General features: G+C 32.6%; 3 protein-coding genes, 1 long non-coding RNA gene and 1 pseudogene across 4 annotated transcripts; 2 read left to right on the top strand and 3 right to left on the bottom strand.

Moving 5' to 3' along the window:
• Positions 1–534: 534 nt before the first annotated feature.
• Positions 535–1,893, bottom strand: LOC111294995 (uncharacterized protein At5g39865-like). The gene has a single exon (XM_022888320.2). The coding sequence runs from the start codon at positions 1,579–1,581 to the stop codon at positions 712–714; it is 870 nt and encodes a 289-aa protein (XP_022744055.2). The 5' UTR covers positions 1,582–1,893; the 3' UTR covers positions 535–711.
• Positions 1,894–3,996: 2,103 nt separating this feature from the next.
• LOC149515140 (uncharacterized) lies at positions 3,997–6,371 on the bottom strand. Its single transcript, XR_016327254.1, has 3 exons — positions 5,958–6,371; positions 5,225–5,298; positions 3,997–4,949 (listed from the first exon to the last, which is right to left on the bottom strand). It is a non-coding gene; the product is annotated as an uncharacterized LOC149515140 (long non-coding RNA).
• Positions 6,372–9,017: 2,646 nt separating this feature from the next.
• LOC111295074 (RING-H2 finger protein ATL70 pseudogene) lies at positions 9,018–10,535 on the top strand (annotated as a pseudogene).
• A 2,306-nt stretch (positions 10,536–12,841) lies between these two features.
• On the top strand, positions 12,842–14,366 carry LOC111295483 (uncharacterized). The gene is made up of 3 exons (XM_022888984.2): positions 12,842–13,220; positions 13,611–13,718; positions 13,812–14,366. The coding sequence occupies exons 1-3, from the start codon at positions 12,909–12,911 to the stop codon at positions 14,121–14,123; spliced, it is 732 nt and encodes a 243-aa protein (XP_022744719.2). The 5' UTR covers positions 12,842–12,908; the 3' UTR covers positions 14,124–14,366.
• A 1,093-nt stretch (positions 14,367–15,459) lies between these two features.
• Positions 15,460–16,356, bottom strand: LOC149515141 (uncharacterized). Its single transcript, XM_089742993.1, has 2 exons — positions 16,306–16,356; positions 15,460–16,233 (listed from the first exon to the last, which is right to left on the bottom strand). The coding sequence occupies exons 1-2, from the start codon at positions 16,354–16,356 to the stop codon at positions 15,586–15,588; spliced, it is 699 nt and encodes a 232-aa protein (XP_089599119.1). The 3' UTR covers positions 15,460–15,585.
• Between the last annotated feature and the right edge of the window lie 1,402 nt (positions 16,357–17,758).

Here is a 17,758-nt window from a genome sequence, read left to right on the forward strand (position 1 = left end):
AAGGTAGAAAAAATGTTGGGTTTTTAACCTACTGATTGATACCAATCCGAGGATTTATATTTGATGCATGTTATACCATTGTATCATAAGACATAATGATGTGATAATGTATGATATATGAATAGTATAAATATGAACTTATTCAGTACATTAAATATAAATTCAATAAATTAAACTTTTGTTTTACTTGCGTTAATAAGAAAGGAAAAAAAAAAGTAAAAGATGACAAGGGAAAGTAAAAGGAAAAAGTAAAAGGTCATTAACTAACTAGATATTAGAAAATGAGCACAAGAATCAATCATGTTATTGTGACAATAGCATTCAAGAAAAGAAAATTTTCTGTTGAAAAATCCTAAAAAAAAAGGAGTTGTTACAGTTTCTTATCTACACAATTTGATGCAACAAAGTTTTATTCCAAGTATTTCCAAGCCTTGCTACAAAAATTTCAAAGTTCTGAGACAACAAAAGAAAAAAAAATAGCAGAAGTTGATCAAGAAAGGAAATGAAAGGGAAAATCAGATCTCCAAGTAACAATGACAGCATAACTTAGCCCATTGTTATATCAGTTAAGGGAAATTAACACACAGTTCATTTTCTTCATCCTTAAAGACTAAATTAAGACCTTCTAATGGGACTTGAGACAGCTGCAATTTGAGTAAGAATATACAACATAAAGAGTACAAAAGAAGGAAATTATTGTAAGTAAAATATTCAGCAGCAAACAGGGCATTTAACCAATCCATTCTCATTACAATCAGGGCATCTCATGTACAATTCATCACCTTCTTTTTCTGCAAAAACCTTGCGGTTGCCATTGCAGTTTGAGCATATCTGGAACCGCATATTGGCACAACCAGTACACAGGCAGTTGGGGAGGCCTGAAGGTATCCCTTCCAAAAGCTTCTTCAGCTTTCCTTGCTCGTGAAGTCCAACAACTTCATCAGCTCCTCCTATGTATCTGCCCTTGATGAACAGCTTTGGAGGGATCACTCTGCCGCCCAATATCCTCCATAATTCTTCCCTGAATTCCATGTCCATTGAAACATCTCTCTCCTGGACCAATATCTTGAAAGTGCCTAAAAGAAACCTGATACTGCTGCAATCTTCAAATGTTTTTCTTATTCCTCTCAAGCTTGTTGTATAGAAAATCACTGACTCTTCACCACCTGGTGGACACTTCTCTTCAAAATCTGTTAAAGATATTGGATATTCTTCAGTGTCAACCCTCACTTCAGGTATGCTATCATCCTTGACAATGATCTCTGAGGAGATCGGAAGCTGAGAATTATCTTCTCTAGTCACGATGTCCCCGAACTCTATCGTGGGTGTAATGTGATCTTGGTCGCCAACATCAAATCCCAATTCCTTTTCTTCATCCTTCTGATCTTTAACCTCAACAAGTGATTCTGGGAGATTAATGATGCTTTTGCAGTCTTGCTCTTTGTAAACTGACAGGTTATGGCAGTTTTGATTGGTGAAGGGGTGTTGGGGATTAAGCTGAAGGACTAGGCCTTGTTTCAAAGAGCTGATAGTAGGAATAAATTTCAGTTTCTTTAGAAATCTTCCCTTCATGCCTTTCATCTCTTATAGTGATCTGATATAAGAAATCCTGTCACATGCAGTTGCACCACTTAAAAAAATTGAGAACGGATATCATGGAAGGGAGTGAAACTTGAATGAGGATGCAAGAGAGCAGATATTGGAGAGGACAACAACAGGATGATGAGGAGGTTTCTCTTTCGGTTTCGAAAGTGCAAACTGAAAAGCTGTGTGTTGGTTGCTTTTAAAAGTTTTGAATGATCAATGAATAGTGGGGTACCCCTTCACCATTGGAGTCCACTGACCCATAACCAACATTTTGGTGCCTTATCATGGCATAAGGGCAAGAACATGCATCATTCAGCCCCCTCCCTAATTTTCTTCCTTAAAAAAAAACAAATAATTTGTATGAAGAGAAAATGAAGATTTAATGACAACAATGTCCCCGTTGTCATTAGTATAATAATTATAGCCTTAAAAATGCTTTAATGTGATGCTGTTCTTCTATGTTTTAAGCCCCCCCCCCCAAAAAAAAAAGACAAAACAGAGATAATAAGTAATTACAACTTTATTTAGATGTAACTTAATAACAGCATATTATTGATTTTTTTTTGGTCAAACTAATTTAACTTTAACCATTATTTTTAATAAAATTTATAAATTAAAAATTTTTTGAAATAAAATTTGCAAGTTTTGAATTTTAAAATTTTCAAAACATATTTTTTAAAAATTTTAAGTCAATTATAATAGTTTAGTTTTAAAAAATCAATAAAAAACAATTATTATGGAAGGAATATAAAAAATGAGCCAAATAATAACAGCCAGGACAAGAGACTTTGAGGAACTGTCATGATTTTATAGCAAGCGTGCAATGGCTGCTTTGCCCCTTGTCTTGTAATCAATTGGAAATCCATTGGTTGGGTACCATCAGTGGTCACCTTTGCACCTAGTTTGATTCTAAATTATAAGCTGTATTGAACCACAAAGGACCCTTTTTTTTTATTAGCACTACTAATTTCTTATAAAATCGCTTAGATTTTGTAATTGAGGCCAAAAAATTTTGTAATTCTTAGCAATGGCATATTTCAAGCTTTCATCAATAGTCAGGAGGTTCGTACAAGTGCTGATGGGCAGCCCGCTGAAAAGGCGCTGGAGGTAACCTAGATTATATTATCCTAAGGAATTTGGGTTTTAACTTTTCACAGAAATAACTCACGGAGATAATCAAAGGTGTACATGCATGATGCATGATAAGAACAAAGTTGGTAGGAACATACAGCAAATAGAGTACTTTACATGGATAATATCGGCTATAGATGTTGGAAACCCGATGTCAACATCAAATTCATGCTTGTTTGCATCTATATCTTCAGAGAGTATGAATCCTGCATCAGGTTTGTCAGAGGTATTGTCAAAGCTAAAAAAAATGAAGGTGGCATTTCCTTTTGTTGATAAAAGAGAAAATCCCTTATTCCATCAAACCTAAATAATCTCATTGACCTCAACAGGCCAATTGGACTTACATTGTTCAATTACATTGCTGATCGATCAAACAAACAAAAGCAAACTCGAGACTTCTCAACAGTCATTAAAGAAAAAGCAAACACATATGAAGATGATGGAGGACCTTTGAGCAATAGACACAAGACTAACCTCAACGGATAAGCAATTAACATTAGTCATAGATGATTGTTGACTAGATGAAAATCTTGAAAAGAGCATTCTCCTATCTTATGTTTAACAAAAGATCAGTAAAGGAAAGAATTGGGGCCTTATTCTAAGCTTATAGTATGAAGAGCAAATGAAGGAGCAGAAATCATATTCCACGCCTAGAACAAGGCAAATGACGTTCTATTGAGAGATTCGGTGGTACTCAAGCAATCAACCTTAACCAACCTCGGTGCATACCACAAAAAGTTATACAACAGCTGTGACAACAAGGAGTGTTGGCTATAACCCAGAACCGGATATGTTTAGTTTTCTACTGGATCATTAATGCATGGGCATGAGCAAAACACATATGACACAAGTCTTCATAGGTTTTAATGTAACAATTATTTTTCTGGGGACTGGGGATTTAATGGCAGCCCTCATAAGTTTCTTCATAAAAAAAGTTCCATTTGTAACAAAAAATGCACGCACAAACCCTGATTTTTCTTTTGCTTCAGGAACATGCATAAATCATTGTTGAGTTGTGGGAATAAATTTCAAGGAAGTTAAGCTTACTAGCAATGAGTAAAATGAGTTAGCTTGTGATAAAACATAAATTATGAGATAAGCTTGGAATACAGACAAACAACTAAAGTCAACTCTATCTACTTGAAAACAATGAGTTACATATGTTATCTGTTAAGGCCTGGTTCCAAAAGAACTCTGAAAGAACTGAAAGTGCGTTCTGACTAAATAATTCTTGCAAAACATCAATACATGTTTAGAATGAAGAAAGAGGTGGTTGAAACTTAAAATAAAGGGAGGCTGAATTATTTCACTTGTTGAATAAGATGGAAATACGATGAGGGAAGAGAAAGATCGGAATTCTGCATACTTCCAAACCCATGAAAATCCCAAATTTTCCATGCATTAGATCAAAATAGAAGGAAAAGATCTACCGTTGGCTTTGGTTTTTCAAATTTGCATTTTGATCTTCAATCCTTATCTTTTTACAGCAATATCCCTATATATATATATATATATATATATTCTTCTCTTTCCACCTCTTCTAATTTCTAAACATAAAGCAAAGTTGGCCAAAACTAAACAAATGGGTTGGCAACAAGGCATTTAACACTTCTGCTAATGCAAGAACATTGGTGCAAGCAAACATTTAAAAATAAAAATCCAACCCACCACCGATGATTTATACAAAATTAAGTTGAGATTATAGGTGGAGTATATCCTGGCAAAACTTGCGACGTGGGAAAGAAAAAGGATTTATACTCAATAGGGGCAAATTTATTATATTAACTAATAATAACATTGGTATAATAGTTTTATATTTACATTGTGAAACATAACTTTACTCAATTTTTAAAATTTTTTTTAATACATTCATATACCTTTCAATATTATAAAAGACTCACTCTTAAGTATTTCTTTTCCAATTAATCAAATCTAAAACAAAAAATAAAAATTTTAAATTTATTTCTAATAATTCTACTTACTTTTTTTATATTTTAGCGGGAACAAAATACGAGAATCATTAAAATTTGGGATAACTTATTAATAGATTCCATCGGGGACAGCGCCCCCCCCGGAGCCCCCTCCCTGGATCCGTCCCTGCGAGTAAGAAACCACAAAATCACCAGTAGACACAAAGCAAGATGTCTCACCAGTCATCACAAAGAGTCTCATTGTGAATGTGCCATCCAAAATAACCTGAATCACCAGTTTCCACCCAGCGATTGCTGCAACTGTATATCATTACAGAAAGTACAACCCACCTTCAATCAAAAACTAAAAACACCATTGTTTTTGGTTGCATACTACAATCACCATCATCAATCATCGGACGTGACATAGAGCTATCAGATTATTAACCAATAATAAAAGGTATCAACCTTCGAAACTACAAGACACCTTACAAACCAATGTTTTATATACAAACACATACCATTGCGATCATCAAATCACAGCACCTAACATAAATTAACAAATAGATTACGGGAAAAAGACATTCATTAGTTACCTGTTGTTGGAGAGACGTTAAAGGTAGCAGGCTTGGCCCTGGTGGTCGGGTTAGGCGAAATCTCAACTCCGAACCTTTACATCATACTCAACCTCGTTAGTGTATGTATGTATGTATGTATGTATGTATGTATGTATATATTACCATGGTAGAAAATCATCTCCAAATTTATTAGGATTTTTGGGTAAATTACACTTATAGTCCCTAAAATTTGGGTTGTATATAGGGTTAAATTTAGGACTATGTAGAGGATTTTAAGAAAATTTTAAGTCTAGAAAGGTGAAGAAGGGATGGAGAGGAGTAATTTGGTGATTTTTGGTGGATTTCTAGGCTGCGGTCGGTGACGGTGGACGGCAGCAGACAGTGAACGGAATAACAGAATAACAGAATTAAATAATATAATTTCCAGCGAACAAGAAAAAAAATCAATTTTAATTTTCAAAAAAAAATTAAGGGGTGGAGTTAGCGCTTAGAGAGACTAATCGCAATATCTAACGTCGTTGGCGAGGGTCAACGGAAAAACCAGACATAATGGCAGCAGCAAGAGGGGTGCGATGAACCGGTTGTATTGGATCACCTCCATCCAATTTCAGTTTCACAAAAAAAAAAAAAAAAAAAAAACAGACTAGCTTTATTAATTTAAATATTTATTTTCAGTTTGTAGAGATTTTGAGGATTTATTTTATTTTATTTATGATTTATTTTGGATGAGAGCAGAGTGCCGGAAATGTACCGCGAAGTGTTTGGGGAAGATATGGAGACGGGAAGAGATTCAAGAGAATGTGTACGGTTGTTTAAGAGCTGGGAGTGATCTGGACCGTTGCTCTGTGTTGGTCAGCGTAATGGACGGGAATTAATTGGACAAACCACACTGGCAGTTTGTTGGCGTTGACCACAAGCTGAAGGGTTTTCTTTTTTTCTCTTTTTTTTTTTAATCGGCGTCTCCGGTGATCTTTTTCCGTTTCATGAAGGAGGCTTCTTTTTGCTTTTTTCTTTCTTATTTATTTATTTGAGAGAAATGAATTTATTTATTTTTAAAAGGCTATGGTCTGTGATTAATTTTAATTTATGTTGGGATTAATATAAAAAATGTCCATATATTATATATTTTATATCTATTTTACTATTTGGTGTCTAAATAAATCGTTTGATATTTTATATTATTATAATCAGTTAAGTGATTAATGTAATATGAGTATTTAATAAAATCATTTCATGTATTATAAATATTTAATCATCATCACATCAATTATTTTTATGGTGACAAAAAATTATTTTTTTTCAATTCTTTTCTTTATTTTAATTTTCATTAATATAGGTGATAAATTTTCATCTAAATTCGTTAAATTTTTATTTAAAATTAACAAAATTAAAAGTATAATAAAAATTTTGATAAAATTAAAATACAATATTAAAACTCGATATTAACTATAGTTAGTAACAAATTTGGCATCAATAGAACAATAATAATTACTTGACTTAATGACAAGTACACAAGTACATACCAAGTCATCAAAGTATAGTGTATGCAAAGTGTAGTTTGAAATACGAGTTTTTTGTAAGAACATTTGTATATAGTAAGTGAGATTTGAGGATTTATAAGATTAAAATTTAAAATAATTTAGTTTTTGTTTATTAAAAAAAATCAATGAACAAAAGAAAATCCATTAAAAAAGTCCTTAAAATTTTATTAAAGTATTATATATATATAGTATATGATACAGTCATTTGTAACATTTATGGTAAGTTTTTTTTGTTTATCTTTAGATAAATAAAATTTTAATTATTTGTAAAAAAAATTGAGTGCCATACTATGTAAAAAATAATTTGTTAAATTATAGAACAATTATATTGTAATAGATTTTTACTGATTTTTCATAAATAAAAATTCAGCTTATCAAAAAAAAAAATTTTTTGAATGGATGTAAACTTAAAATTTTTTTAGATAATTGCGGGAGGGATTTAGTAGTCAAAAGTATACAATAATTTTTTTTTTATGTTACAAACTTTTAACAAATAATCGAAAGTAATTCTGACTTTTTTTATTATTTTATTTTTGATCTTATTTGTTCTAATTTATGCATTAAAATGTAAATACATAAGATACTTTTTATCTTTATTTCCAATCATCCTTTTTTTTTTTTTTATCTTTTCAGAAACATCTTGAATTCAAAGCTTAACACAAATAATAATTTATCACCCAACTCAACAATTTTTTTTGGATAAATAATCTTTTTTTTTTTTTTTTGGTCTTATTAGCTCCCATACTCTACATTTATAACGCCGCCATGCAAGTGGTTGCGTAAGCAATTGTCTCGTGAGGAAGATGAAGTCTTTTCGTGAAGAGTTAGTATGCATTTTTAACATTATTATAGATAGTTGACGACTTGATGAAGCCTTGATTGTGATGGAAAAGTTATCTTTCTTTTTCTCACTTTTAGCAGTTACATATTTTATAGAATCATATGCTACTTGCACATTAATTTTGTTTTAAATATTTGTATTTTATAATATGATATATAATTATAGAATAAATCTAAAAACGAGTCTAATAATTATGAGTAAATCAATTAATTCATAAATAATATAATTTACAATCAAATTAATAATTATTTATGTCAAAAAAATAAATATACGAGATAAAAATATATATTTTTTATATTATTGATTGAGAATGAGAATGAAATTAGAACTTTCCCAACTCAATGAAGTTTACCATTGATCAATAACAAGTTTAAACTGCATCCGAAAATTTGGTTCAATAATAATTTCATGTTCTTTTCCAAATTTGTATTCAATCGAAAAGAAAAATAGTTGTATGTGGAAGCAATGATTCATGCTAGAACTGGATACAGAATGTAAGCAGAGAAGATGAAGCACCGAAATGGCAGCCAAATCCAAAGAATGGAACAACTTGTATATGATTTTTTTTATTCAAAAAAATTCAGGAGTAAAAAAAATTATCCCATCGCTAAAATTAAAATAAATCATCAACTCAATTGAGATTTATTTAAAATTTATGGGTCAATTAAATTTTCATCTACAGATCTATTGAAATTTATAGATTCATTAAATTTTTATCCGTAAAATTTTTAAATTTATAAATCACTTATCAACAAAAGATTGAGAAAGATTCAAACATTAATACTAATGTATCCAATATTCGTTTCTTACCACTTCTGCGAACTGGCCTACTTGAGTAGATTACAGAGATAGTTAGCTGCTACCAGCCAAGCAGCTAGATCATCAGCAGCTCATTGTATTTATGTTTATAACATTCAAAATTCATAAAACCAAAAACAAATAATTAGATGGCTATAATCAATTGAAAAACCGGGGGCCACGATTCCATCATAAATTTGGTAGGTCATAACTGCTAACAACTTTCCATTTCAAATAACCTACTACTGTGAAAGTGAAAATGGGAATTCTCAGTACTTTTGAATCCAAAATAGAGGCAGAAAAGAAAGAAAAACAGAGGGATGAATCGAATTATAATATTTCATGTGAGCAGACAAAATTGGGTTTTTGGGCTTTACTTCGGGTTTTTTTTAACAAAAACATTATAATAAAAAATATCTTAAATTTTGAATTTTAAATATTATGATTGTATAAATTATTTAAAATCTAAATAAAATATGCTTGCAGAGAGAGAGAAAAAAAATCTTATTTTTAGGTAAGTTTTAGTTGAAAGAAATTAAGACATCAAATCAAACAAGCGACCAGAAGGATATAGTATCTTGCAATCGGAACCGTTGACTTCCAAAAACAAATACCCCATTATCAGAAGGATATAGTAAATAACTTTTATTTTTCTTTACTTAAACAACATACATCTTCCCCTAATTAAAAATTCCACTAATTTTCTTCTCTCTCAAGTTGCCATTGACTTTTTTAAACTTTGAAAACCACCCCAAGTAACCATTTCTTTGGCCACAGCCATGGCTGACCAAACTACTTTTTTCATCTCCAATCGCTTGTTCTGCTTTCATTCTTCCAGGAGATCATGAACACCTCATCGGGTTATGATCAGGGATTTCTCGGCTCCAACAACAACATTGGTGGGTTTGCATATGGCGTTGGAATTTCTGTTGGAATCCTCTTGCTTATCATGACCATCACATTGGCTTCCTACTTTTGCACCAGGGGTACTCATCAACAACCACAAGCCCCGTCAAGGTCAAGGCAAGAGCCTGCAACTGATGCTGAGAGTTTTGTTGTCGATATAGGCCTCGATGAGGAAATGATAAAGAGCTATCCCAAGCTGCTGTACTCCGAGGCCAAGCTCCACAAGAAAGATTCCACAGCTACATGCTGTTCCATATGCTTGGCAGATTACAAGAGTAGTGATACGCTTAGACTGCTGCCTGATTGTAACCATCTCTTCCATGTCAAGTGTGTTGACCCCTGGTTGCGGCTGCACCCAACATGTCCAGTTTGCAGGACATCTCCAATCCCGACCCCCTTATCCACTCCTCTAGCTGAGGTCGTTCCCTTATCAAGCAGGCCAGGTGGTTGATGTGAAGGATTCTCATAATTTCTGTGTAAAAATTCTTTCTGTTGTCCTCTTTTCTGTGTGAATTTTAGATTGAAATTCAGAACATTCTCTTACTGCTACAAATGCAAGATGGTTCTAGGAATTTATGCATAAATGCAATCATATTTCACATAGAGAAGGAACATCTACTAGCAAAAGACTTTGAAATTGCCTTGGCTAACATGTTGGAGACGAAAGAAATATTAATCTTTCTAGACTATGAGAGGAAGAAACAAAGAACCCAAGAAAGCTCAGTGGATGGTATTTGCCTAAATTGCCAAGGAAAATCTTTTCATGAATATAAAAAGGCTATTGATATGTACTCTCATTTGAGACTTTAATCTAACAGCAATCAACAAGTCCTGAAACATTGAGCTTTTACCATATATCCCAATGGCCTGCAGACAATGAGGCAGCATAGCAATGAAGCTAAAATTAAGATGGTCAGCCCAGAAACCAGAAAGATTTGGAGATAGTTTTGGGTTAGAGACAAAATTCTATGCTAAGTTTAGACAGCAACCCAGCAAAACCATGTGCAGTAATAGTACAAAGTCATGTTGCAGGTGAGTATAACACAAAATGTATCCAACTCCTCGTTTAAAGAGCCTGGTTCAGAGCCCTTCAAAATTAAAAAAAAGTTTCCATGTTTGGTTAATGAAATTTGAACTTTGAAATGTTAAATGGTTTGTTTTTCACCTACATCATTAATACGATATCTATCATTCATCTTGGATCTTGGACATCTGTTGGCACATCGATGACAACATCTGGATGAGGCTTGCCATGGAAAATTTGATATCGATAGAATTGCCCAAAAGTCAATCATGACGATTACGATAGAACACTACTCAGCGAGAAACATGCCAAAAAGAGGTTGAAAAAGGACTATGAATAAACTTTAAATTAAAGGGTAATGTATGTTTTTTTTTTTTACATTAATTTCATGGTATATATGCTACTCGTCTTTTAAGTCAAGATAGAATGGGAATGGAAAGCTTCTGAATATATTCTTAATTTTTTTCAACATCTAACTTTTTTTAAAAGTTTTTATTTAGATGAAATTATTTATTTATCTTTCTCATATCAATTTTAAAGCTTTTAAAATGCATTTTTGATAAGTCATATAATTTATTAAAATTTTATATCTAATAAATTTAAAAAAAATTACATTTAAATTGGAAAAAAATAGTTGAAAATAAAAATCTTATAGAAAATTTTTAGCTTTCGAATATGCAAATATAAAAGTTTTTAAGAGTTTTTGAATTTACAAAAAAATTTTTTAAAAGTTTTCACATTTATAAATTCAGAAACTTAAAAATTAATGTGGTATAAAGAAAAAAAATAATTAAGTAATTTTATTTAAAAATAATTTTTAAAAAACATGAAAAAAAAAGAGATGTTTTTAAAATCACCCAATGTATAATATCCTATAAAAATTATATATTCGAGATTAGCATTAACAAAGACCCATTAATAGTATCTGAATCCAAAACCACCTAAAGTCTAGACAAACCAACTTATCAATTAAACTAATTTCTTGTTAATTAAAGTAAATATTATATGCAATTGGGGTAAGATAAATATATTATCCAATTAGTATTTATAATAACTTGATTTTCAAGGTGAATGTTGTGTTAGTGAACATTGAGAAAGCTGTTAATCAAGAATGAAAAATTCTATGAAACGGATTAAGGATTGTTAACTACGTTTTAAATGCAATGAATATATTATATATATTATATATAGTAATGTTTCATAATTTTATTTCTTATAATCTTGTTTTGTGCTTAAATTTAAGATAATGAACACTTGAGCATGTGATTTGTATGAATAACTAGAATATTAAAAAATATATATATATATTTTAAATTTTTAAATAAGTCATTATTCTTTTATTATACTCATTTGAATCTTTAAATTATTATGTTTGTTTAATTTTCCTTTAAAGTATTACTTTGGTCTGATTAAATCCTTAAAGCACTAGTTTAGTTTAAGTAAACCCTTATTTTTATTGGATTTTAGTGGTTTTATACAAAATAATATTTAATTAAACAAAAATAATACGTTAAGTGTATCTCAATAAAAGAATAAAAACTTATTGCATAAAAGCTAATTTTGTTAATATTTTAACCAATACAACTGCCTTTCCACAAGCTGTGAATCTCACTTAAAAAAAGTTAACAGAAAAAAATAAATTAAAATATTAAAAAATCTTTGTATTTTTCAAAACTTTTATATAAACCCTTATCATTGTATCTAATTAAGCCCTATCACTAAGTAGTTTGCTCAATTAAGGCTCATCATTTTTAATAAAAAGATTTTAAGTTTGAATATTGTTAATGATCATTTGTTGAAATCATTTTAAATGCACGACCTACAATCACTTGTTTTAAACTATCAAATACGATATATTTTATCTTGAATTAAGGAATTGAATAACCTATTTACTTCGGATTATTTTATAAAAAGAAAAAATCTAATTAAGCCTTTACATTATTTTTTTGTTTAATTAAATTCTTAAAGTATTATTTTTTTAATTAATACCTTAAAATATTATTTTTATTTAACTAAACATTTATTTTTTAACAAATTTTAGGAATTTTTATGCAAAGTAAGAACTTAATTAAACAAAAATGATACTTTAAAAGTTTAATTGAGTACAATAAAAAGGATTAATACCCCATATATAATATGGTACTGGCTCAGCAGTCAGTAGAGGAAAAAAATGAAAAAACTTTTAAGGCAAGACATTCTCAAAAGCTTTTTTAACGCTTTATTAAAGGTCAGTCACGTGTCTATTTTCCTTTTCTATTGATTTATTATTATTATTATTATTATTATTTTTAAATATATTCGAATGGAGCGTGTTTTTACTCTCTAATCTTCCCCCGCCAATAGTATATTAATTTATTATTTCTGATTTTGTTATATCAATCTTAAATTTAAAACAAATACAATATATTGCTTCGATATGTTTTAGCTCAAACCCGATCCAAGAAAATGAGCCGATTCCCCAATTCAGTTTCGACTTTAATGGCCCAAAACGTAGCCCAATTTAACATTTTATACGAATCCTTCTTCCTCAACCAGCTCACATCCACCAGACGAGCGAAAACAAAATAATAATAAAAAAAAGAAATATTAAAAATGGAGATAACGGCGGTTTATTTTCTCCTTCTTCTGATGACGGCGGCGACGTCGTCACTTCTGGTGGAATCAAGCGACGACACGAACCACGTGTACATTCCGTGTTCTGACACGAAAGTCCAGGTATCGGACGGGTTCACGTTCGGGATCGCGTTTGCATCGAGGCAATCATTCTTCTTCAACAGCTCACTTCAGTTGTCTCCTTGCGATCGCCGACTCTCTTTGTCGAACTCCAACTGTCGCGTCGCTCTCTTTAGACCCAAAGTTGATGAGATCTCTCTACTCACCATCAACACCTCCTCTTTCTCTCCGGTTAGCCCCTCTCCAATCCTCTCTCTCTCTTTCTCTCTCTTTTTCATTTTTGTTTAATAATTTCTAGAAAATTTTAATTATGGAATTTGTGGAATGATAGGATCTGAAGATCCATGGATTCGAATTAATGTAATTTGTAAATGTACTTTGATCTTTAAGGTCCCGTTTGGTGTTTGCATTTTGCACAAAAGCAAATCATAGAAAGTAAAATCTTAATCTAGAAGCAAATAGCAAGCACTAAAAGTGACAACCAAACAGTGCCTTTTATTTTATTTTTGACAAGCCCAACCACCAATTCGGAGCACTCTCTTCACTCTGGGAAGTCACCAATATGTGTAATTCTATCACATGAATATGTCTTATAATCCCTGTAGGCTTTGATATTTTCAGGACTCAGTTGGTGGATATATGGTTGCATTTGCTGGTCGAAAATATGCTGCAAGGTCCCTGCCTACTTTCGTGGCAAACAGTACCTACACTGTTACAAGCTTTACTCTTGTAAGGGATTAACCAGAATGCGTTTTCTTTAATTGTATTAGTTTTTACCTTGGTAAAAGTCTACAGAAATTGATGATGGTTTCGTTCATGCAGGTACTTGAGTTTACGAAAGGCAGGCTGCAAAACTTGTACTGGAAAAGGGATGGATGTGCTCAATGTCCGGGAAAATCAAATTTTGTGTGCCTAAACAAGCAAGACTGTGCAATCACCACAAACAGCTGCAAAAACCATGGAGGGTCTGTCGATTGCAGTCTTGGAATACAGCTAGCATTTTCTGGGACGGATAAGCACCTTTCTGCTCTCAACTCATGGTATGAAGTGGACAATCTTCGGCAATACTCACTGTTCGGCCTTTATTCTAACCTCAGAGACTCTCTCACCAGCCAGTATAACAAGATCTTTTAATGGTGCTTCTGATGGTTCGGCTGCATCTTTTTTCTTTTTGGTATGTTGTAATCCTTTTTCCATCTTTTAAATTGCTGTTATGTCTACATCTATCTTTGCTTCTATTCCTTTGGGACAAAACTGCTGCTCTTACAGTTCAAAGAGAGTTATGTGTGTAAATTATATACATTAGTATTTTTGCGATTACTCATTGAGATCTGATTCATAAGAATAAAACATTCTTCGTGCTATTAAGCTTTTTAACCTTTGATGTTGTTAATTGACTTCTTGAAACATTTTCTCATTTGGTTGGAGTTTTATGTTATGTTAGTTATTAACTGATTTTGCACTATAAAGATTTTATGAAGCTGCTATTTTCACAAACTTATCCTCACATTTAGAGTATAGTTTTATTATCTGTTGATTGCTTGCTTCCTTGTTTGATTTGGACATATTCCATAGCTTACATCTTTTTACATGAGCATTTGTAGGCCTTGGTTTCAATCTTGCCACCTTTGTCGTTTCTCATTCAGTTTGTCATTAATTGGCACCATATCTACTTTTCTTTTGTTTTTTAATGCATACATTTCTAAAATTATATTTTCTTAGAGAGCCACACAACCACATAATATCTGTATCTCCAAGTATTCTTCTTCATTCATGGCCATAAAACTTTTCTAGTCTTATTTTCATCTTGCCAAAATTTGCCTTCGGGTCAAAGTGATATTGTGCAATCTCATAGTCCTTCAAATGCATGAATCCATTTTGTTTCATCCAATATATTCAAATAAAATGGATACTAATTAATATTTTTCATCAATTTCACCGTTCTTCTAAATGATTGAATCATAACATCAAAACCACTCACTTTGTGGTATATCTTGATATCTACCTGTCACCACTGCTCGATTATCAATTAGTCCTATAATTTTACTAGTTTTCTTTTTGGTTTAAGACCTACTTAATTGGAAGCTCTTTTAAAGCTCGTCCCCTCAATTCAAGGGCAGTGTTAAGCCTTCCTAATAGTATTCATCAGTTCCCTCATAATTCTACAACATATCATAATTAATCACATGACAAGAATAACCAGACAAAATCAGTGACAGAGCATTTTTGAAGAAAATTAGCACTAGTACTATTTTACATCCTAGGATAATAAAGTGATCGTAGTATTTAACATCCCAGGAGAATGGAACAAAAGGTAACTTAATGGAAGCACTCATTCATCTCACTTCATTAAGGCTTCCCATTCCATTTTCAAACAAAATTAGCAGTAGTAGCATTTTACATTTTAAGAGAATACAAGCACTAGTAGTATTTTACATCCAAGCAGAATAGAAGCACTAGTAGTGGTCCAAATCCTAGGAGAATACAACAGCATCTGCATACAAAAGGAACAAAAGGGAACTTAACATAAGCACTTATTCATCTCACCAAAGCTTGGTTCCTCTTTCTCTTCAGTCTTGTAACTTCCTACCTTGCTTTAAAAAGCCCCTAAGAAGTCGATAGTTTTGAGTACTTGCATATAAGCATGCTGTTGGCCACCTGTCATGGTTGGTTTTGGAGTCAATCCCAAACTCAAGCTCAGACTAGGCCTTTCAGTCCTGTAGCATGCTATATCTTGAGAATTGCTGTGGGGGAATGGTGTTTGCTCCCTGTCCATGATGGGGCATGTTGAGGAATTGGTTCCCTCTGTCATGGGTTGTTTCAGAGTCAATTCCAAACTCAAGTTTCGACTTGGCCTTTCAGTAGTGCCGTGGGGGGTTGGTATTTGCTCCTTGTCAATTCTGGAGCTTGTTGCAGCATTGCTTCCACCTAGGTCAGGCTCCTTGTCACTGTTGTCGATGGTTGAACCCTTGTTTCCATCAAGGTTTTGGTTTGTAACAGCAGACAAACGAGGTTCAGAAGGGCTGGTTCGTTTCTCCACTTTAATCCTACGCAGCATCAAACCTGTTTCATCTTGCTCCTCATAGATGATCACTCTGTCACCAACGCCAAGCTTCTTCTTGCGAACAAATGGAATCCATCCGTTGATAAGAACGGGCTTTGGGTGCTTTGGGCGATTAGGGTCATTTCCAACCTTGCGCTTAGAGCAGCAAAATGTATGATAATGGCCGCTCTCATCTTTGACCTAAAAAACGACCATATCTTCGCCTTGTGATTTTGGGAAACGTCCCATTTTGAAGTACTTCATAGGAACTACACATCTCTTGTTAATATCTGTATTGCTAAGTGTCTTAGCAAATATCTCCATTGCTAAATCAAAAGAAGTTACTAAAAGGCTTATGCTTTAAGCAGAGATGCAGTGAATGCTGCTGTATATATAGAACAAGATGGTCTGGAAAAGGTGCTATTGTGGAAGCGCGTTTGAGAATGGTTTTCTGCTCGATCACGCAGTGCTCAGTTTCCAAACCATAGGGATACATATAGAGAGAAAACTTCATCAACACTCAACATTGTGGTAGTGTAGTAACACTCCCTTCTTTCTTTTGTCTCGCGAGGTTCTTGTTTCCACCTGACTCTGGCGTGTTTAACTAACATATTAAAAAAAGAAAGTGTCAATTCCTTGGGTGGCGTCTGGTCTTGGCTGGCTGATGCCATTCATTCATTAGCGCGAGCTCTCTTGTTCTCTTCAGAGTGAAGTGGAGCTGATATAAGTCAACAGGTGGGGTAGCCTATTAACAATTGAATTGCTGCTTTTGTTCATAGAAAGATCTATCGATGCTGTACGACCCTTTTTTATTTGTTCGATCGTGTGATTTCTGTTCAGCCATCTCTCAGTCCAACCTTCTAGATACCCAGTCGTTTGGTAGAGCGATGCATGCTGCATACACTCCGTTATCGCGTGGTTGGCCTTTCTAGTACTTTTGCAACATAGAGTCAATTGGCAGGATAGAATTGCATAATTTTATCTATCCTGACATATATATATATATATTTTTTTTACTTTGAAGAGAATTTACTGAGTTTGCAGTGACTCTGGTAAAATAAATTGGATAATCAAAGAGTTGCTTACGAATTCCAGATGGAAACGTAAAGCCCAGTACTTTTCCCCCAACTGATTTGTTCTTGGTGTGGGCTTCTATCACATTCTCTTTCAAAATTTTGCTACATTGTTTTTGAAACATGGCTGAAGAATAGTGCAATGAATTGTGACCAAATCTGTTCAATTTAAAGAGAAAGATTTCGCCATCTCGGGAGTGGCTCACGTGTTCGTCTTCTTGGTTTCATATTAAATTCTTTTGAGCAAATTGTTTAGAGAGAGAGGAATAAATGAAACTTAAAAAAAAAAAAAAAAGCAGAGAAAAGTAAAGAGAGAGGAAAATGATCGCCAGGTGAAAGCCGTAAGATGCTATGGTGTAGGCGTCAAGGAAGGAGGGCCGGAATGATGAGAGAAATGGCTGTAACAGATGAGAGAGAATGTTTGCAAAATTCAAGAAAGAAGAAGAAAAATATCTATAAAAAATATTAAAATAATTAACGGAAAAGATCATAAGCATCTTAACTGTCACTTCTAAGTTTTAATGTTTCGAACCATAAGCTATATTTTATACAGCTTATCCAAAAAGGTAATTAGGATAAAATATTTACAGTAAAAAAATTAAACATGACTTTCGAAAACTATAATTGGTGAGACTTACTAACATGGTATATAT

This window comes from Durio zibethinus, chromosome 14, assembly GCF_047325235.1.
Source record: "Durio zibethinus cultivar Kanyao isolate XHJ-2024 chromosome 14, ASM4732523v1, whole genome shotgun sequence".
NCBI classification, from domain to species: Eukaryota; Viridiplantae; Streptophyta; class Magnoliopsida; order Malvales; family Malvaceae; genus Durio; species Durio zibethinus.